Genomic DNA, 21,537 nt, shown 5'->3' with positions numbered 1-21,537 from the left:
CGCCGGAACTCCGCGGAGCCTCCTTAAAAGCGGCCCCCGCGCCACTCTTTTCCCCCTTTTTGTTACATTGTAGGAGCGGAAAGAATGTCGGAGCGGGCCGCGGATGACGTCAGGGGGGAGCCGCGCCGCGCGGCGGGCGGAGCAGCGGCCGCCCGGCAGCAGCAGCAGCCACAGCCTCTGCAGCTCCAGCGGCAGCACCCGCCGCCGCGGCGCCCACGGCCGGAGGACGGCGGCACCGGGGCCGCCACTACCTCGGCCGCCGCCATGGCGACGGTGGGGGAGCGCAGGCCCCTGCCCAGTCCCGAAGCGATGCTGGGACAGTCGTGGAATCTGTGGGTGGAAGCTTCCAAACTTCCTGGGAAGGATGGTAAGTGTCCACGCCTCCCGGTTCCCCACGCCTCCAGGTTCCCCACGCCCCCCGCCAACCCCCTTCTCCGGCCCCGCTCCCCTCCCCCCGCGCCGTGTCCTGTGACCCGCCCCCTCGGGGGTCAGAGATGCTATCTTTTGCTGGGTTATGGAACGCTCGCGGAGGTGCCCACACCTACCCTGTGCGTGCGTGAGCGTGCGTCACACTCCTGGCCACTGACCTGCCTCTCCCCTCCTCCTGTGTGTGTATATCTCCTAGGGACCGAATTGGATGAAAGTTTCAAGGAGTTTGGGAAAAACCGCGAAGTCATGGGGCTCTGTCGGGAAGGTGAGTTCAGCCCCCCTGGTGGAATTTGTACCCAACCTTGGGGAAGTTTTCTTGTTGCTTCAGCCCACCTTCTCTGCTTGCCGCTTTGAGGATGCTGCTGAAAAGGAGGGAAGGGGGTGGACAGAACATTTGGGGGGAAAATCTGATTTCTAGCGGCTCTTTCTAATGGACAGGGACCTGGATCCTTTCTGGAAGCCAGATCAGCAATTCAAAGTGATGGGCTTAGGAAACCGGCAGGGAAAAGCACCAGGGAAGGAAAGAGTTGAAAGGATTACAAAGTCCTGCCTTTTTGAGGGTGCTGTGTGCAGGAGCCTTGACCAGCCGGGTTTTCTTAAGGCAAAGAGGGTGAATTTTGAATTATTACTATTTTATTATTTTGGCCTTTTGAAGTAGGGTTTTTCTGTGGAGCCTTGACTGACCTGGAACGTGCTTTGTAGACCAGGCTGGTTTCGAACTGAGGCATCTGCCAGCCTCTGCCTCTTGAGTGCTGGGATTAAAGGCATGCACCACCATGACGAGAATTTGAAATTTAGGACTAAAAGTATTTTAACCTCTCTCTACTCGTTTGTATGGGATTTAAAGCAAATGTTTAGGATGCTACCAAAAGATTGTCATAAGCAAGGAGTACACCCAGGATTTGTGTGATTGTTGGCTTTGCCAGATAAGGGGATACGAATCTAGAACTTTACTAACTATAGTCAATCAAAGTCTACTGATTAGTTGAGCTAAAGGTATGCTATCAATGAAAGTCAGTTAGAGATCTGGAAACTTAGAGTTGTCTTTGGCAGTAGCCTTTTCTATGACTTTTGACCTGGGCAGTCTGTGGTGAGAAAGGTCGTGCGTGGCCTTGAGTCAAGTTTGGGATTCAGAGTACTGAGTTTACATATGCCCATGCAACTTAACTTCTCACCTGTAGCCGTTTGTTTTGGCAGAGTTTTTGTTCAGGGCTCAAGAAGCAGAACTTTGGCAGCTGGGTTTCCAAATCCACGACGGGCTCAATACTTGTGCTGGCCTCACAGTCACGGCTGCAGGCTTTAGCTCTCTTTAGCGCTCACCTTTTCTTCCTTCTCCCTGATTGGGCTTTTTCAGCTGGTCCCAGGTCTGTTGGTGTTGCCCAGAAGAGTAATAATACTGACGGCAGCCCTGTGAGTGCATCTGGTTGGAACAGATCGTAGGGCAAATGAGTTGATTCTTGGTGAGGATTGCTCTTTGAGGGAGAAGAAAGAGGGTAAGCACAGGACTTGGTGATGTTGCAATAGGAAAAATCAGTTGTTAGTCCGGTTTTAGTGGTGACTTGGCAGTCCGCCTGGGCTTGAAAAATTAAGATCACTCAGTGGCAACTCTGGTAGGAAGTGTTAGAGTGGAGCTGTAGAGGTCCTGCAGTGGCAACTCTGGTAGGAAGTGTTAGAGTGGAGCTGTAGAGGTCCTGATCTCGCTCCTAGTTCTTATTCTTGCTGTGGGCAGAGTCCCTTAAATGGCTCCGAACTCTCTGAACACAGGCTGCCGATTGTTGGTAATTCCTATGTAGAAGACGAACGTGTTTCCCCAAATGCCCTGATCTCGGAGACTCAAGAACATTTAGCGGCCGAACCCATTTCTGTTCTGTTTGATGTTTTCTAATGGGAACGGGGTCCTTAGCAGATTTTCCACAAAGATCTAAGGTCTCGTACCTAAGGCCAAGGGAGTCATGAGCCTACTTGTATTATCAGTCTATAAAAGTTTGTTAGAGGTTGGTTTGGGTGATTGTTGTTGTTGTTGTTGTTTTTGGCAGGGTCCCCCTGTGTAACTCTGACTGTTCTGTAACTCACTGTATAGATCTCCAGCTAGCCTGGAACTTATTAGAGCCCTCCCTGCCTATGCCTCCAGAGTTCCAGACTCTTGGAGTTAAAAGTGTGTCCTACTCTACCTGGCTTACATCTTTAAATTTTTTTTATTTTTCTTTTATTTACCTTTATTTTTTGTGCACTGGTGTTTTGTCTGCATGCATGTCTGTGTGAGAGTCGTGAGCTGCCACATGGGTGTTGGGATTTGAACCCTGGTCCTCTGGAAGAGCAGTCAGATGGCTGAGCCATCTCTCCAGTCAGCCGAACCACCCTGCTGCTTACATCTTCTTAAAGCTGCTCTCCCCATTTAAAAGTTGTTGCGGCTGTCAGGCTGTTTGGAGCTTATGAAGTTCTAGGTCAGTCAGTTCTTCATTTGTTACTGAAAAGTCCAAGCTTCAAAGACCGAGGCCACCTTGGCTGTACAAGAGGGTCACATGCTCTTAATCCCACTGCTGGAGGGAGGGAGGGACGGACAGACAGATAGACAGAGACACCGAGCAAGCCAGCCAAGCTCATCTTCTTTTTTTTTTTTTTTTTCTTCCCGGAGCTGGGGACCGAACCCAGGGCCTTGCGCTTCCTAGGTAAGCGCTCTACCACTGAGCTAAATCCCCAGCAAGCTCATCTTCTTGATGTGCTCCAGATTAGTGAGAGACCATGTCTCAAACAGCAAGGTGGCTGGCTCCAGGGGAACTGATGTAGTATCTGAGGTTGACTTCTGTCTTCTACATACATGTATGCTTCAAACACACCCACATACCACCCTGAAAAGATACATACATGTATGCTTCAAACACACCCACATACCACCCTGAAAAGATACATACATGTATGCTTCAAACACACCCACATACCACCCTGAAAAGATACATACATGTATGTTTCAAACACACCCACATACCACCCTGAAAAGAGAAACAATGAGTCAGATCTGTATGTTCTCTTAACACTGGTAGGACTCACTCACCATTGTCTTCAGTTAAGACTGTCTTCCACCAGCCAGCGACGTTTTGGAATTAAATCTATATGTATTTCTCTCGTCAATGAAGTTAAATTGAGAAGAAATAGGTATATAATTTGATCATATCAATGAAATACTAAAAGTGAGGAATTCTCCATTATGAAGATCTTTAGGAATATAAAGACCCCGAATCTTTAATTTTTTCAACTTGTGATTTATTAGCCAGAGAATTAGTAAACATGGGGTATGAAATTCGTTTTTGATCTCTCTGAGATCAAATGGGAGATGATAGTACTATTCCCCAAGGTTGCTGTTGAGGTTGGAGATAACTTAGAGTGAAGTGACTTGTTGCACGGTGACTTCTTTGACCCTTCCAGCTCCTGGCAATATTAGAACTGACTTTGCAAATTGCTTTTTGTCATCTTCTCAGCTTAGGACCCTTGAGTGGACTTCTAGGGATCAGAGTTCTGGAAGTATGAAAATAACGTATAGCCTACTCCCTAGGGCAGGTGGCCGAAACCGCTTTCCCTGGATTCTCAGTGGCAAAGCTTAAAACTGCAAAGTTAGACGCTCTTGTGGTTTTCTCTTTTCTCTGTAACTTGCTTTAGCCAGTTCCTTCATATCCCAAAATCAGTGCTTCGGAAGGAGTGTGGAACAGTAAAGGTGGGTGGAGATAGCATTGCTCCTGGGTTAGGCAGTGTATTGTCTCTGTCTCTCATCAGGGTGGCCAGTCGGTCACCCTTCAGAGATTAGCCCATTGCTCATCTGCATCCCGATTTCACACTGCTCACCTTTATAACTTTCAGTATCAGTCGATGGTATTGTGGATTCTGTTGAGCTAACGTTGATAATATAGTTTGAGTTTTTAATAATCAAACTCCAAAGATAAGTTATGTTTCTCTTAAAAGTATTTTTTTTTCTTTTCTTTTTTTTCGGAGCTGGGGACCAAACCCAGGGCCTTGTAGGCAAGCGCTCTACCACTGAGCTAAATCCCCAAGCCCCTCTTAAAAGTTTTAAATTAAAATTCTACTTAAAAATTTTCAAATTCTTTATTTGTGAAATTGACCAAAGTTTATGTTTAAACGGAGTTAATGGGTGTGAATTAGGAATTTGATATTAATGTCTAGGCCCATAGGGAGACTCCTGGGCCTGTGTCATGTTAAATAGTCCTGTGTCATGGCGGGGATCAGCAACAGTGGTGTTGCGCTCGTCATTTGCTTTGGAATATAAGCTGCAGCGTCACGGAATCCACTGGACCGCTCCAAGAGTATGCATTATGGGATAGCTCTTTATTATGTGCATTCCTGGGCCAGAGACATGGTCGACGAAGGCGCGTTCAACTTCTGTGCACTGTTGGGCTCAGTGAACATTTGCTAAAACATTAGAATGGCTGGGACTTCTGGGAAGATTGGAGGGCACTGCTATGGAGTGCATGCTATGGGGCATGGCTGGACCGTTTGTCTCTGGGAGAGGCCTGAGGCTGTCAGTGTTTGCTTTGCTCAGATTTTGGTGCCCAGTAGCACTCTAGCAACCCAAAATGGTGACCCTTGCTTTGATGGGTGATGCCTTTATCTAAGTAACAGGAATGCCGGCGAGCTCGGTGGAAAGAGGTTAGCTGGTGCCGTGGCCAGCTGGGTGTTTTATGTTTTGAAGATCAGCCGGCGAGGGGCTTGGTCTCTCTCCAGCTATCTCAGCAGTGCACCGTCTTAGTCAAGGCTACTGTTAGGTTACTCTTGCTGTGCTGGAGCACCATGACCAAAGCAGCTGGAGGAGGAGAGGCCTGGGCTACACTTCTGCATCACACTTCATCCTCAGAGGAAGCCAGGACAGGAGCTCAACTGGGACAGGAGCAAGAAGGTGCGACTGATATAGACGCCATGTTTGCTCCTCATGACTTGCTCAGCCTGCATTTTTATAGAACTCAGTACCACCAGCCCAAGGATGTCACTACCCTCTATAGACTGGACAGTCCCCAATTGATCACTAAGAAAGTGCCCCATAGGCTTGCTGATAGCCAGATCTTGGGGAGGCGTTTCCTTAAATGAGGTCCCTCCTCTTAGATGATTTTAGCTCATGTCAAGTTGGTAAAACTGTCCAGCACACAACCTTCTTCTTTTCTAGTAGGGAAAATGGTTTGCGGTTAGTGAACTGAAAATGGATAGGTGTTTATTTACAGTACTGTTACAGACACCACATTATACACATAAGACCTTCCCCGAAATAGCTCACTTTTCTGTACAGAGTCTCATATCTGGTCCCCACCACTAAGGTTTTCTTATGTATCGTTTGAAACACAGAAAAACAAAGAAAATATTTTGGTGAGCCTCCTTTAGCCATCATGGGACTCTAGTAACTGGGCCATGGCTCAGTCCTGTTTTGTCTCTGCCCCACAGTGCGTTATTTTGTAGCAGTCACAGGCCTCATAGTATTTCATTCTTGTCTGATGCTCAGGCTTCTCCTTGTGTTATGGAAAGTGAAGCCTTTGCATTGTGCCTTTGTTCTGAGGCATGGGGTTGTCATTCCTCCGATCTCCCCCGTGTGTATAGGGTCTGTGCAGGTGGCAGTCCTTACAGTCTACATGCCAAGTGAAGATTAAACCAGATCTGCTCAGGTAGCATTGAAGTCTGTGTTCTTTGCCTTTGAGTCGTCTTGGGCAAGTGTGTGAGTCACTGAGGAGAGCTGAGGTGATCTTACTGTCCAGAGCCTCACTTGAGGCACCCTCTGCAGGTGAGCATCAGTGCAGCAGCCAAGAGCAGCTACATGGCTATGGTGTCATCTATGGGAGCTGTAGGGTATGCACTCACCTGTGGGAGCTGTAGGGTATGCACTCGCCTGTGGGAGCTGTAGGGTATGCACTCGCCTGTGGGAGAAGGAACCTAAAGAAAGCCAGACAGGTACCCATCCACCAGGTTTTCCTCCTACCTCTAATCATAGACATTCTAGTCAAACTACAGTCCATGGCTTTTTATGTTGCCAACCAATTGAAAGAAAGCTCAAAGGTGATAATCATGACATGAAGTTTATGTGAAATTCATGTATCATTTTCCCTAAAGAAATTGTGTTGGTACGTGGCCACAGGCACTCATATAGTTCTAGATCTCTGGCTGCGCTCTCCACACAGCAAGCGTTAAGTGGTGGGTACAGCAAAGATGGCACAACCTACGATCTCAGTTACTTACTGTCTGGTCCATCATGGGAGAAGTCAGCTAACCTTGTCTTCATAAGTCCAATGGTTGATGAACGTGAACCCTTCCACTGACCATGACTGGTCAGACTTTGTGTTAAGGGTAGAAGTCAGTATTCCTGAGCCAAGACATTATTTACTGTTGGAGGAATTTGGACCAGAAGAAAATATATGGAGAGGGAAAAGACTTTGCTTAAGCTTTCTTGTCAAATCTAGTTTTTTATTAAAAAAATGTAAGCAGGGTCTCATCATATGCCTTGACTGTCAGGATATGTGCGTCAGCAGCAAGTCCAACTGCCTGTGCGTCTGAGTTCGGGGATTAACAGTGCCTGCCGCCACACCCAACCTTGTCCTGTTTACATTAAAATTATTTGTTTACTTTTATGTTTTCAGATTGCCTTCTTCTGACTAACACACAATAAAAACAACACACAGTGAGCTAAGGACACCATTCAGCACATGCCCAGTTCCACAGTCGTGTCCACTTTGCCGTATGTCATTGCTTTCCCAGGTTGACTCATACGGAGCAACAGAACGTCAATTGTCGGCTCTCAGGAACACCGGGACACGACAGGATGCTTAGGCTGTTCTGCTGCTACAGTAGCCCCTGAGATCCAGGAGCAGGAGGACAGAAGTTTTGTGAGGTTTTTTTTTTTCCTCACTGAAACTCTTCATAGCCTTTCTGTCCTTTAGGTGACTTAGAGAAGCCCAAGTTTTGTCTTGGGAATGAATAACAAGGCTTTATTCAAAAGCAAAAGTGTGTTTTGGTTTTAAAAAGGTGGACTGCATTTGTAGATCCCAATGTCTTATGCTTTTGTGCTTGCTAAAATGCATAACGCCTAGCGTAATCCATGCTGATCCCCAAGCCTTCTTTGAGTGACTCAGTTTGCGGAAACCATGCATGCCCTCCACTTACTCTGACAGGTTCTTGTAAACTCTGTCAGGAGGAAAGAAAGAGCAGTGTGCTGGTCACTGTGGGATGTGACCTCCATAGCTTATTATTTTATTTGTTCTTCCTGTTACATTTCTTAAGTTGGTGTACTACTCAGTGGACATCATTATGACATTTTCAGACATAACATCTTTGTAATTTGCAGTGTTAGACTCCCGAGACACTTCCTTTCATACACCCTCCCTGATGTCCAACTCTCACAATGCTCCCACACATGTGAGCATAGGGCAAGCTCGGCGAGTACGTTTACGGTATATTTGTCACTGTAATACTTCTTCCACCACCATTTTCTCCATTTCCAAAGGACAAAAGTTTCAGAACTGTGAGGTAATTCACCAAGGTCTCAAAGCATGTAACCTTCAACCTTGGATCTGCCTGCCCTCCATGCTGTGCCGAGCCCATTTCAGGTGTGTGCCTATTTATGAGCATGACCAAGTCAACCTAACCTTTGTTTTTTAAATTTTAAAACCAACAAAAACTCAAAGCAAAGAGCCAAAGAGTTTCTTTGAGCCACTAAAGCTGTTTCCTTGGTGAGCTTTTGAGGAGTATGAACTGTGCACTTGGAAGGATCACCTTTTAAAAGAAAGATTGAGTTAATGCTAAGGTTGCAGCAGATAATAAATTTAAATCATCTGGGATTTGTACCATTAAAAAAATCTTCTAAAGGAAGTTGGAGAAGTGAAATTTCACTGTCTAACGTCTGCTCAGTGCCAGATTGCTTTCAATCACATTGATATTCAAACTTTATGGCAGGAGTTCTAATGAATGTGTCCCTCTGACTATTAAAGGATATTCTGATTGAAGTTCTAAGGAGAAAACGAAGCTATTGGTAGACTTTAACAGTTGGAGTTACTCTACTTTTGAGAGAAAGGCTACATGTTTATTCATCGTGTGCAGCAGGTGTTGGTGTAAGTGAGCACAGGGAAGAGACGAGCGGTCCAGGCACTGATCGTGTGTAGCTGAGTTCAGCAGTCTGATTTATTTCTCTTTGTGCTTTCTCTGCTGTGTGTGGCAAGGGAATTGTAGCAGTTCATTACCAGCTAGACTAAAAACCTTAGTGTAATATGGGAACCCATCCGTAGAATTTGGCATCATTCGTGTTTGGTCTCAAACTATCGTGAAGTCTGAGCACTTCAGGCTACAGAGTAACCCCCTGACTCTGAAAGGGTTCAGCTTTAGGGAACACTCATGACCGCCTTGTCTTTATCTTGCTCATTTCCATGAGGACTTCTCAAGATCAGTGTCTGTAATATTTGACAGCCTCAGTGCTGAATCTTTGTCTCCAAAAGTCTATTCAGGGAATGTGTGCGGTTAGTAGGTACTGCATAGAAAAGACAAATACAAATGATGCCCTTGAAAAAATCACCTTTAAACAGAGGCAGTGCTGGGAACTCCCGTTCCAGAGGTAAATCTGAGTCGAAATCGCAGCTGTAGCAGAGGAATGATTTGAAGAAAGTCGCAAAGCTTCCTTCACCAAGTCTCCACTGACTGCTTAAACAGATGCCGGTAACGCCTGCTTGGGTGTTAGTGATGCCGCAGGCCGGAGTGGAAATACTGCCTACAATAAGTGGTATCTTCTGAAGAGCTCTCAGGAAGCAACAGGAAGTGAATCGCCAGCTTTAACAGACAAAATGAAGGCAGTATGAGGAAACCAGCAGTCTTAGGATGCTGACCAGAGTGCAGCAAATTAGTGTGAGTCTTATGCTTCCTTCGATGGTAGGGAAATAAAAATGAGTAGTAGAGAAGGTGGTATTTCTTCCTCCTTTTTCAGTCTCTCTTCACTCTTGACATGCAGAAGGAAACCTGGTGTGAGTGTTGACTCTTTCTTTTTTTCTTGGATGCTTCTAGTTTGTACATATTTAGACTCCTTCCTGGAATGCTTTTCAGACCCCCTTTTCTGGGCAGGCAGAAAAATAATAATTATAGGCAACAGGATAAGTCATTGGCACTGCATTGGAGAGTGGCTGAGAGGCGTAAATAAGAAAGCCATGGTTTTGTATATGCAGAGTCTGGGCTTTTCCTGCCTAGTAGGGAGTTTAGAAAATTACCTTTTCAATTCTTGGAAATTTTCATTTTATTTCTAGTAGCTCTCCACTCGTTAACCTTGTTTGTTTTGGAACTGTATAGGAAGTATTATTATGTTGGAAAAATATCACTATATTTATAGAGAGTGACAGATCATTGTAGAGGTCTGTCTTCATTACATTTCTCCTTTCCCTTTCTTCCCTGCCTCTCAGACTTATACATGTTATACATGTATATGTGCATATGCATGATTGTGTATATGTGTGTGTATATGTGTATATATGTATGTGACCTGCTCAGCCCATGTGTTTATGTGTATGTATGTTTTCATAACTGTTTGGGATTTGATAATTACTTGCTGTTCTCTGCCCTCCCCCAGCATTCTTCAGTGACCTGTAGGTCTTTGTATGAAGTTGAGGGTGCCTCATGGGCTTTTCTGCGTCTGCTGGCACTTCTAGTGGTCTCACCCTCGTTCAGCTCAGGTTTAGGTGGTCATTCTGATGAGACTTTATGGCTGTACCTTCTGACATTACTGTTGTCTTCTGGTTCTTACAATTCTCTCAACTCCCAACTCCCTGCCATCCCACAGGACGGAACCTCAGACACAGGATTGTTTTGTGGATTATATCCTTCGGGCCTCCACAACTGCACTTTGATTGGCAGTGGTTTTCTTACAGCGGTCTGTTGCAAAGAGAAGTTAGGGTGATATACTGATCTTAGGGTAAAGGGACAGATGTTTAGATTGCTGTAAAGATTATGCTGATTTAATTGTCATTGCAGATTCTCTTACAGTAGTCATGGCTTGACTCTCACTGAGTCGTTAGCCAGCTTTTCAGTCCCAGTCTCCATTTCCATCTTGTGCGTGTTGTAAGTTCAGTCAGAGTTGTTGGTTACTGCCAAGGCGTGTGTGTGGCCCTGCCTTACCAGTACTGTTACGTGTCACGCTGGCCACTGATACGGTTCATAGACGTCATAGCTGAGTAGGGCTGTTAGTTGCCTCTCTCCTTTGGGAACTGTCATGACACATACTGGCACTGTGAAAGCTGAGTCCTCAGGGAGGAGGCTTTCAGTTCAGGTCCAGGTCAGAAGTGTCTTTTCCTGAAGTGCATGGTACCTTCAGGAGAGAGACCTCCCTTTCACCTCTGGAGGCAGTAGGAAGAGGCTGAATGTTTTTGGAGACTTTTGGGCTGTGCTGGCCAACAGTACAGAAGAAAGTTTCTCAGGTCTGGTAGTGGGGCTTTTGTTAGATGGCCTTTGGTTCTTAGAAGGACCATTGTCAGCTTAGATGAGAAAAATATTTATACACACAATTACATATGTTTATACAATTTTTTAGGTAAGAAGTTAATCATGTGATTACTTATAGTTTTTTTTTTTTTAGATACCCTTAATTGTTATTTTATCCTCTTTGAGTGTTTTGCTCCCTCCCGTGTCCTTGAAGAGCCTCTCTGTTTCCCTTATCAGGTCACTTACACCCTGCTAACCCTTTTTCCCTTTCCACCTTCTTCTGAATTATCTCCTTCTGCCTTCCTAAAGACTGTCTCTTTTCTCATGTACCTGATCAGACTACTTGTGTCTCGGTATTTCCCTCTTTATTGCACTGGTCTTGTGGCAGTCGCCCTGGTTTCTGCAAATGACTGTAGGCTATGTGCTCACGTTTGAAGGTTTGGGGCCCCTGATGAGAGAGAGCATGTGGCATTTGCATTTCTGGGTCTGAGTTCCCTTACTCAATGTGATATCTTTTCTAGTTCTGCATATTTACCTGCAAAGTTCATGATTTGATTTTCTTTATAGCTGAGTAGTATTCCACAGTAAACCATATTTTTTTCACTATCTAGTCGTTGCTTGCATGACTTCTGGTTGTTTCTGTTTCCTGGCTGTTGTAAATAGAGCAGCAATGGGCATGGCTGAGCAAATGTGGAATAGGATGTTGAATTCTTTATGCATAAGCTGAGTAAGTGCTAAGTCCAGCTCATATGGGAGATTTATTTAGCCCTTTGAGAATTCTCCACACTGATTTCCTTAGTGGCTGCACCAGTTAGAAACCCCAGCAACAGTTAATGAAGGATGATGAAAAATTTTTGAGACAGTTCTTAGCCACTTTTTTCTTTCCTTTTGAGAACTCTCTATTCATGTTTCTAACACACCCCTGCACCTTTTACTCTTTGCTTTTTTGAGTTCATTGTATATTCTGGTACACAGATTTACAGGTGGCAAAATTCTTTCTTATTCTACGGGCTTCCTCTTCATACAATTGATTGTTTGAAATTAATTGTGAGGAAGCAAAGCCTTCTAGTTTTATGAGGACCCACTTGTCAGTTGTTGGCCTTTAATTCTTGGGCAAACGGAGTCCTATTCAGGAAGTCCTTTCCTACACCTGTATTATGTAAGGCACTCCCTATGTTTTCTTCTAGCAATTTCAGTGCTTCAAGTTTAAGTCTTTGATCCATTTGGAGTTAGTGTTTATGCAAGATGGTAGATAAAGGTATAATTTCTTTTGCATGTGGGCATCTAGTTTTCTCAACACCATTTGTTAAAGATGATCTCTTTACTGTAGCGTATGTTTTTTTGGCGTCTTTATCAAATATTAAGTGGCTGAAATTACATGTATGCTTATTTGATCTTTAATTTTGTTCTGTTGGTCTACAAGTCTGTTTTTGTGTCAGTGCTTGCTTGCTTGCTTACAGTCAGTCTGTCTGTCTGTCTGTCTCTATATATCTATATCTATCCATATATATATGTGTATATATGTATATATACATATATATATAAAATTATATATATATGTAAAATCTGTAATGCATGTTAAATTATGAAATTGTAGACCTTCCAACACTGTTCTTTTTGCTTGGGATTGAGTTTTGGGATAGTTTTTTTTTCTATTTCTGTGAAAAGTGACATCAGAATTCTGATTATGATTCTTTTAATCTATAAATAGGTTTTAGTAGAATAGTCATTTTTTACAATGTTAATTCTGTCCATCCATGGGCATAGGATATCTTTCTTTTTTAGTGTCTTTTTATTTTCTCTTTCTTTCTTCAGAAGTTTAAAGTTTTTATTGTAGAGGGCCCTTCATATCCTTGGTTATGTTTATTCCTAGATATTTTATTTTCTTTGAGACTACTATGAATGGAAGTATGTCCATGATCTCCTCCTCTTATGTGTTTGTTGGTGGTGAATAGAAAAGCCATTGATATGTGCAAGCTGATTCCATATCCTGCAGCATTGTTAAATTTGTTTCTACCGGTAGGACTTTGGGATCTCTAGTATGGTACCATGTCCTTTGTGACTAGCCTATTTGCACGCTTCCCGCTTCCTTCTCACTGTTGCCACTAGTACTTGACGTGGATGGACATGCGGTCATGAGAAGAACTGGTAGTGGGCACCCTTGTCTCCTTCCTGACTTCAGCGGCATTGTCTCACTCTTCCTGGCTAGGATGTTCCTGGCTCTGGGTTTTTCTTGCACAGCCCTTACAATGGTGAGCTATAGCTCTAACCCTACACTCTCCTACATCTCTCATGAAGGCACGTCAGAGACTTTTTCTGAATCCTTTGAGATGATCATGTGACTTTTTTGTTTTGTTTTGTCTTGTTTGTTTGTTTGTTTGTTTTTGTCTTTTAAGTCTGGGTCAATTTTAAATTGGTTGGTTACAGGATTTGGACTTAGTGCTCTTTACAGTTGGTGGAGGATGACCGTGTCTACTTTGGGTCCTTATTGGTAGGCAGGATGCTGGTTTGGTATTAGACTTCCTAACAATGCAAATCTCCCTTCCGGGATGCTGTGAGTGCTTTACACACTGCCTTGAGAATGTTCTGACTGTTTTGCCTTATTTCGTGCCTTTAGCTTTTATCCCCAAAACGTTTGAGAAGCAAATTATTTGAGTCTTTTGTGTGCTAGAAGCAGAAGATAGACTTAACAGACCCATTGTGAAAGCATAGTCGTAATTCCCAGGGAAGCTAAACTAATCAGGTCTTTTTATAGAGTCACCCACTATATAAGGGCTGAGTGTTCTGATAGGCGTAGGAGATTGAGTAAAGAGTCCGTGCTCTGTAGCAATGTTAAACACAATTAATACACATTTTCATGGACTGAGTGCTGCACAATCAATTAAGAAGGCTAATAAATGGATTTGAGTTAATATGATCAAGGGAGACTTTCCCTTGATCAAGGGGATTTATTATTTGAGCTGGAGATAGTGTTGAGAAAGAAGTGTTATCCAGGAGGAGGAGGAGGATGTCTCTGAGTGGTTATCCATGAGGAGTCTGACAGAGAGGATGGGAGAGAAGTGAGGCTGAGAGGATCAGATCACAGAAGCTCAGATAAGGAATTGAGGTGGATTATAAGTTTAATGGGAACCCACTTGCAGAATGGACTGATCTAGACTGTGCTGCGTGGAAATCTCTTTTAGATGGTGTGTGGATTGTCCAGGGTGGGATGACTGATGGCATCACCAAGTAAGTTGTGTGTGGGTTGAGGTTTGGTGATAACAGTGGACATTCAGAGAGGTTCCAGGTATAATTGGGACTTGGCATTTACATGAGTAAGTAGAGTTGGTTGTAGATGACAGAGACTGATACTTGGGGCTTGAAGCGTTGAAGGGTACGGTTAATGAGCTCAGAAATGGTGGAGCCCATGCATTGGAGATCTGGTAGACTATCTGTATTTTTTGATGCATTTATTGGACATCCATGTGCAGCTGTTCGTCAGCCCTGGAGGGATTGTTTGGAATTTTGATGTAGCCTCCTACAGTAGAACTCTTGGGTCAAGTCTGCATCATCAAATGAGAACGATATGAACAAGGTAACTTTGTTTGAGTAAGTATCAGTAGGGAATCAGTTAGGATTGTTACGGTTGAGCTTCTGGTCAGTTCACACCAAAGGAGGATGAGGGAGAAGTCCCCAGGGAGATGCTAGGGAATGTGGTGATGTAAAACATGTTGCCTGTGGCATCCTGTAGAACAGAGTCGTGAGAGAAGTGCTATCTGGCTTTGGTGGCTTTCTAATGACCTTCATCAGAGTTGACAAGGCACATCCCTGGTTGTTAGGCTCTAAGAACTAGAGTAGAAGCGGAGAGGGACATGTGGGTGTGTCACAGTCTGCTTTGAAAATGAATAGAGAAGTGAGACCACGGTGAAGGAGACATGGGTACAGTTCCCGGGGAAATAGAGGGACAGTGTCTTCATTTTAGTTTGACTCAGTCACTGTTTGATGTGGTTGCTGCCAGTGGGAGAGGTGCAGAAGGGGGGGACACTCGATAGCTACAGGGGGACCCTTGAGTTGGCAAGGAGCAGGCCACAAGAAGGTGATGTTTGGACGTAATCGGGATCCCACCCTGCCCCATAAGGAGAGGGAAAGCCAGTGCGTTCGGTTGCAGGTGGCAGTGTACATAGGGGACGGTTAGGTGTCACTTGTGAAGGAGGAGAAGTCGGAATTGAGAGTGGGTAGGAGGAGACATTTGTTACTTTTTTTCTTTAGTATCTGGACAGGGAGATAACAAAACAGGCAGTTATGCATCCTTTTGAGACTTCATGTGTACTCAGAAGGAGTCCCAGATAGGGAGAATGTGGGCCCAGAAAACCATGGATCCCAGTACCCTGGAGAACTAGAGCAGGAGAGCAGAGTCAGGTAACAAAGGAATCCTGGAGGAGGTGCTGGAGAGCAAGCTGGGGTGGACTAAGGCGTTTCTGGAGCTACAAGGAAGTAGGTACCGGAGGGCAGAAGCCGGGTCTGATGGGCGTGAGGTCTGATGGGCGAGACCGTGCTGCGGTGGGAGGGCCGTTGGCAGGTGACTGTGACCAGTGTGGAACTGAGTGAGGAGTCTGAGGTAGAAGGCAGGTTAAGGAGGACATGTAGCCCTCCTCATAAATGCATGTGCAGCGCCTGTGTTTCTAGGTATCGATAAGCTCAGGAAGTTCAGTGTTAACATGTGTTTATAAATTTCAAATGGGTTTTTTTTTCAAACTCACACAATGATTCTTGTGTTTATTCCTTCACTTACTTTATATTTTTACTGTGCACCTCTTAATGGCTGTCAGGAAAATGTCAGTCTTCACGAAACTTTTATTTTAATAAAAGAAATGGACAATAATTAAAACAAAAACATGTATGTTAGAGGATGAATCTGGAAGGAGAAAGGTAAAGTATGGGCCCTGCTATTTAAAGTACTTATAATGTTTTCTTTTTTACCCTATGTCAAATAATGAAGTTGTACTGTATTCAAAGATTTACCCTCAAAGAAAAGCCCAAGAACACACAGAGTTGCTGCTGTGTCCCACCCACAAAATACAAGGAGCCCTTCCAAATCAGTTCAGAATAAGCATACTGATATCAAAGCACGTAAGAACACAGCAAAAAAGAAACTACCAACAAATTTCTTTGAACATCCATACAAAAATTCTCAACAAAATACTTTCAAATCAAATTCATGAACATGTTAAGATTGTATATTATAGTCAAGTGGGCTTCATCTCAGAAGTCAAAGTAGGTTCAGCATACCAGTCAGTGTGATACAGAGTCAGCAGACTTAAGAGAAAGCACATAGTCGTCAGGGTGTAAACCGTGTGGATTTCCAAGTAGCAAGTGAAGTCTGGTGGGTGAGGGCCATGTGTGATTGAAGACCAGCTGGAGCTGGAGTGGGCTAGAGAGCTGTAGAAGAGGACAGGTCCACAGGATCCAGGGGACTGCTGGGGAAGCAGAGGCTCTTATAGGCCATTGGAGCATAAGTTCTTTCCCTAGCTCCTGCGTCCTCCATGGTCTGAACCCGCCAGGCTGTGTAACATGATCACCACTCTTTCCTGTGACTCTGTCAAGCACAGTATTATTGTCCTGGTTCCTCTCACACACGTGGTCTTCCCTACTCCAGACTCTCCCTAGTTGTCTCCCTCTCTGACTAGCTAGTGCTCCTCCTGCCTCACATTCAGGTGAGGTGTCACCTCCCCTTGTCACCTTTTCCAAGTGTTTATTGCTATCTAGTGTCACTGTAAAACAGGACCTCTCCATCTGGGGATAAGAACGGGTGTTGCCGCCCATGCTGACCTTCCTGGAGGACATGATGTTTCCCTTGTTGCAGGATTGTAGTATGGGAGACCATCGCTTGCCTCTGTTCTCAGTGCTCTAGCACTTTGTATTTATTCTGTGAAGAAAGAAATCATTTTGCTTTAGGGATAAATGGTGTTTTTATAAATAACCAGTAATATACCCTACCCGGGTTTTCTCTTTCATCACTGGAGTTTTCTTTCCCCGAGTAAGTTACTTTTTTCTTCAGTCTCTGAGCAGATTATTTTCTGCCTTCACGTTATTCCTGTTTCTTGGGCATTATCTCCAGATAACTGCTGGAGCAGACGTGGACTCAGAGTCCCTGTGGATCTGTGCCACCCTTTTGTTCCCCTTGCTCTGTGTGTAAAGCTCTTCATTGTCAACTGCCAGCTGCAGCGAGCTCTTCTCCAACAAGATCTGTGTTAGTGGTTATCTTCTAAAAGGCTGGTGGTTGTCGCTGAAGATAATCAGTTATGTGAGTTTATAATCTGTTCATGATTGTGTTTTTCTTATACAGTGACAGTTATGCTAAAGAAACAAGTAAAACAAGGTTTAATTCATGTAAGTCCTGAGTAAGTCTGGACAGTAAACAAGGGTCTGCCACCACCCCTCCTCTTGACAGTGTAAAAGGCCACTTCTTAAATATAAAATTTTGATGGATGGCCTTTAAGAATTGTGAAAACATGAGAAATCCTGATTTAAACATGTTCTGCTACATTTTGTTTTGTTGTGTTTACCTGAGGGGGCGTGTATAAAGGCTTATAAATGGAGGTTAGAGGGCATCCTGTGGGAGTCCTGTTCCTCCTCCTAACTTGTATGTCCCGGGGGTACACCGACATACTTCCATTAAGCAAGCTGACAGCAAGTGCTGTAATGCCCTAAGGCATCTCTCTGGCCCCTCATGTACCCATTTTAAGTGGGAAGATGCTTCAGTCAGCGCTGGATCACGTGCACATTTAGGCGAGGCCCTGAGTGAGCCACTTCCTTTGGACAGCCTCAGGTACAGCACAAGTTGAGACCAGGCACTTGCCTTTAGATGACTTGTGAGAACCGCAGTCTCTTGGAGGCAGAGTAGGCTTTCTGCTCTGCCTGACTCAAATTCACTGGCATTAACTTTTTGGAGATGTGGCAGGCACTCTTTAGACAGCAGCTGGAGATTGAGGAAGCTGCTAAGCTGTGGGAGCAGCAGCAATGGACATGTCATGGTATGGAGTTGAGCTTGTCTCAGGCTTTTAAATTGAGCAGTAGCCGGATTGTGTTGGGAGAAGTATGATGCCATGAGAAGATTCATTTAAGATCTGCAGTGAATACCATTTCTATAATGGGTGGTGAACCCATGGCTCACTCATTGAAAGTAAACTCCAATAGTTTGTTTGTTAAGGTATATATAACAGTTAAGTAAGTTTCTTTAGACATCATGGAATTAGCAGGTAAATTCACCATCTAGTCCAGGCTTTCTCTGGGAGGGGAAATAAAGACGGGAGAGCTGCAAAGGCCACTGTAGCTGTTATGTTAGGAGCCTTCGTTTTGAGAGTAGGATTGTGAGTTTTTGTTGTCTGATTGAGCTGACTCTTGTTTCTCTTTTTACCTAATTTTGCTTATCCCAAAAGTAGCGTCTTTCAAAAGGGAAATGCAAGCAACAGCAAAAATGAAAATAAATGCATACGTATTAACCGGCTGTAGTCTAGCCTTGCTCGGCCATATTGCATTACTGGGATGTTGCCGATGTGTAATGACTGGCACAGGGTGTGGAGCTGACTTCAGGCCAAGGCAGCTGCGGTTGTAGAATCCACGACAGCGTCATGCTGTGCTCTGTATGCAGTGAGTTCATGATGGGCGCTGTCAGTGAATTCACTTGCATGCACTTGAAAGGCGTTCGAGAGAGCCCACATGTCCTTAAATTTGGCATTATTTTCTCTGTTTGAGTTAAGGGCTTTGAGAAGGTAATGACTAAATAAAACTTATTTTTTTAAAAGTTAGTTATTTATATATTTAAAGTATGTGAGCACTCTGTTGCTGTCTTCAGACACACCAGAAGAGGACCAGATCTCATTGTAGATGGTTGTGAGCCACCATATGTTTGCTGGGAGTTGAACTCAAGTCCACTAGAAGAGTAGTCAGTGCTCTTAACGGCTGAGCCACCTCTCCAGCCCCAAACTCATTTTTTTTTTAAACAAAAGAAGTGTGTTCTCAGATAATTCTGATGACATTTAGAGGGTGATATTTGATTTTTACCTTCCTTATTCTTTCTTTGTCTGGAGCCTCCTTCCTGCTTCGTTTTGTTTTCAGACAGGGTCTTGTTCAGTAGCCCAGGTTGGCCTGACTTCATATATGTAACCCAGACTGTCCTTGAACATGGAGAGTGCTCTTGCCTTAGCCTCATGTAGTGGTTTGAATATGCTTGGCCCAGGGAGTGCCAGTATTGGGAGGCCTTGTTGGAGATGTGTCATTCTCAGGGTGGTCTTAGCTGCCTTTGGATGAAGATGTAGAGCTCTCAGCTCCTCCAGCGCCAGGCCTGCCTGGAAGCTGCTCTACTTCCCACCTTGACGATAATGGACTGAACCTCTGGACCTGTAAGCCAGCCCCAGTTAAGTGTTTTTGTTTATAAGAGTTGCCTTGGTCATGGTGTCTTTTCACAGAAATGGAAATCCTAACGAAGATACCTCCCAGTTGCTGGCATTATAGGATTGAGCCCTCATGGCTGACTTCTGTACCTAATTTCAAGAAAGTTTAGCAGTCCAGGTCCAGAAACAGTTTTACCTTACAGGACTAGGCAAAGTGGTGCCCACCTTCAGTCCTAGCACTTGGGAGACAGGCAGGGTATCTCTGAGTTTGAGGGCGGCCTGGTCTCCACAGTGAGTTTCAGGATAGCTAGAGATAAGACCCTGTGTCCCTCACCCCTCAAAAGACTTTCTCCCAATCCTCAAGAAATTTTAGGTGCTATCAGTTTTATATGCAGGTAATGAGGGAGGGATTTTATATGCAGGTAATGAGGGAGGGGTTAGTAATGTATCTTGCACGTGGTTGGTATGTTGTCACCGCTGAAGTTTGCATTCCTTGTGAAAATACCTTGTAATAGAGTCTTTTTGTATGACTCCCTCTGCAGCATTCCCAGGATGGCGGGGCATACTTGACAGCCCCCTCCCCCATCCTCCCATCTCATGGTTTGTGATAAATTGCTGGGCTCTGATTAGGTTACTTGGCAGAGAGCTACTCGTGCGCAAATGTGAGAGCTTGTGCATTGAGTTTGTTAACTCTGGGTAATGATCGAACGCATGGTCTGAGAGGAGAGTGAGCCGTTGCAGAAATAATAGTGCCTCTTACTGCTCTAACTAGCTTTTAAACACCTTGTAAACATGAAACTTGGTTACTCAAAATTGGAGCCTAACACAGACCGAGATGTCTTAGCTACATATGGAGTTTGCGAGTTTGCTTGAAGTGTGCTCGCCACTCCATTGGCTGGCGTTGTCACAGCCCCTGGGACTGTATAGATCAGTAATGGACTTTGTTGGTTGCAGAAAAGCAAGCTGAAAGGCCCTCATCTTGAGGATCTGACCCAGTGCTCCTTTTTTCCTTATTTGCTCCCCCCCCCAACCCCTTTTGGGAGATTTTTGGGGGGTGGGGGGGAGGAGACAGAAGTCTTGCTGACTTCAAATTCCTAATTCTCTTTTGCCATTTCTTCAACCATTTTGACAGTACTTCTTCTGGCATGGATGATTTTATTCATCTACCATCTCCTATTTAAGTTGCTGACTTAATTCTTCAAGAGTTCACCTTTAAGGTTTCCTGTATGTTAATGTCTCTTAAAGTCTTGGATGATAGGCATAAATTATGACTTTGTAAAAGGGGGAAAGCCTTAAGCTTTCATGTGGTGAAGAATGGTTGCTTTAAATTCAGAGGTTCTCCAGCATGCTCTTTAGATAATGGGACAGCATAAAAATATTATGTAAATAATATAAATATACTATGTAGAAAGAATATACGTTAGTCAGATTTTCAAAGCCCTTCAGGACCTATCAGGGTTTCCCACCAGCATATAAAAGTGCAGTCTATGTAAAAGATAACCATCAGCCTCCGTTGTTGTTTTATTTGTAAAAAAAAGCAGGGGTTTTGTTGTTGTTGTTGAGGTTCATATGTTCAAATTATTTTAAAAATTTCGTGTGTGTGTGTGTGTGTGTGTGTGTGTGTTTGTATTTTGTTTTGGTTAACTGATACTTTCACAGCATTGTTTCCTCTCATTTTCTTTACACTGTTAGCTTGGATGATACAAAGCTGTGATCTTTAGCATTGAGGGATTGAGGGGGAAAAGTGGGCCAGCCTGAGCCCCCCCCCCCACACACACTTTTTGTCATAGTGGCAGCATATAGGTATACGTCATTCCAAATAGGCAAGTTTAAGTTTACCTGAGGTTTTGGAACTGAATCTATTTGTAAATTAATAGGAAATAAGGAACAGACAAATTTCAGGCCGTGGCAGCCAAAGCAGTCTTCTAAATATCCCTCCAACAGTCTGTTGTTCCTGTTTAAACAATTTGCTGGTTGTCATTCTTCTTATGGTGGGCTCAAGCCTTTTACATGGTTGATGGATGGTGTTTTATTTGACACAACCCCTCCAGCCCTAATTAAATTTTTATAAGAGTTTCAGTGTGTGTGGTGTCTCTTCACAGCAAGAAAGCCCGAACTAAGGCAGCAACTGACCCTGCAAATCCGAACAAGATTTGGTAGCTCTGGTAGCCCTTGTTTCCCTTCTAGAGGAAATGGTATTCTCTTCTAGGAGTTGAAATGAGCCACTGCGGACTGCAGTGAAAGAAGGTCTCAGTGTTTGTGATGCATGTGCATGTAAAGGTGATTCTGTCCAGTGGGTAGC

The 21,537-nt window shown here is 44.2% G+C and overlaps 1 protein-coding gene across 5 annotated transcripts in view; it reads left to right on the top strand.

Moving 5' to 3' along the window:
* The window catches only part of Atxn7 (ataxin 7), a 145,453-nt gene that overhangs the window by 54,169 nt on the left and 69,747 nt on the right, over positions 1-21,537 (top strand). For all 5 annotated transcript variants that reach the window (XM_039093749.2, XM_039093747.2, XM_039093748.2 and 2 more), the window contains 2 exon segments: positions 74-367; positions 626-694. In XM_039093749.2, coding sequence (XP_038949677.1) covers positions 74-367; positions 626-694 — 363 coding nt within the window.

Source organism: Rattus norvegicus, chromosome 15 (genome assembly GCF_036323735.1).
Source record: "Rattus norvegicus strain BN/NHsdMcwi chromosome 15, GRCr8, whole genome shotgun sequence".
NCBI lineage: Eukaryota > Metazoa > Chordata > Mammalia > Rodentia > Muridae > Rattus > Rattus norvegicus.
The sequence above is the reverse complement of the archived record's forward strand: the minus strand, read 5'-3'. Positions and strand labels throughout refer to the sequence as shown.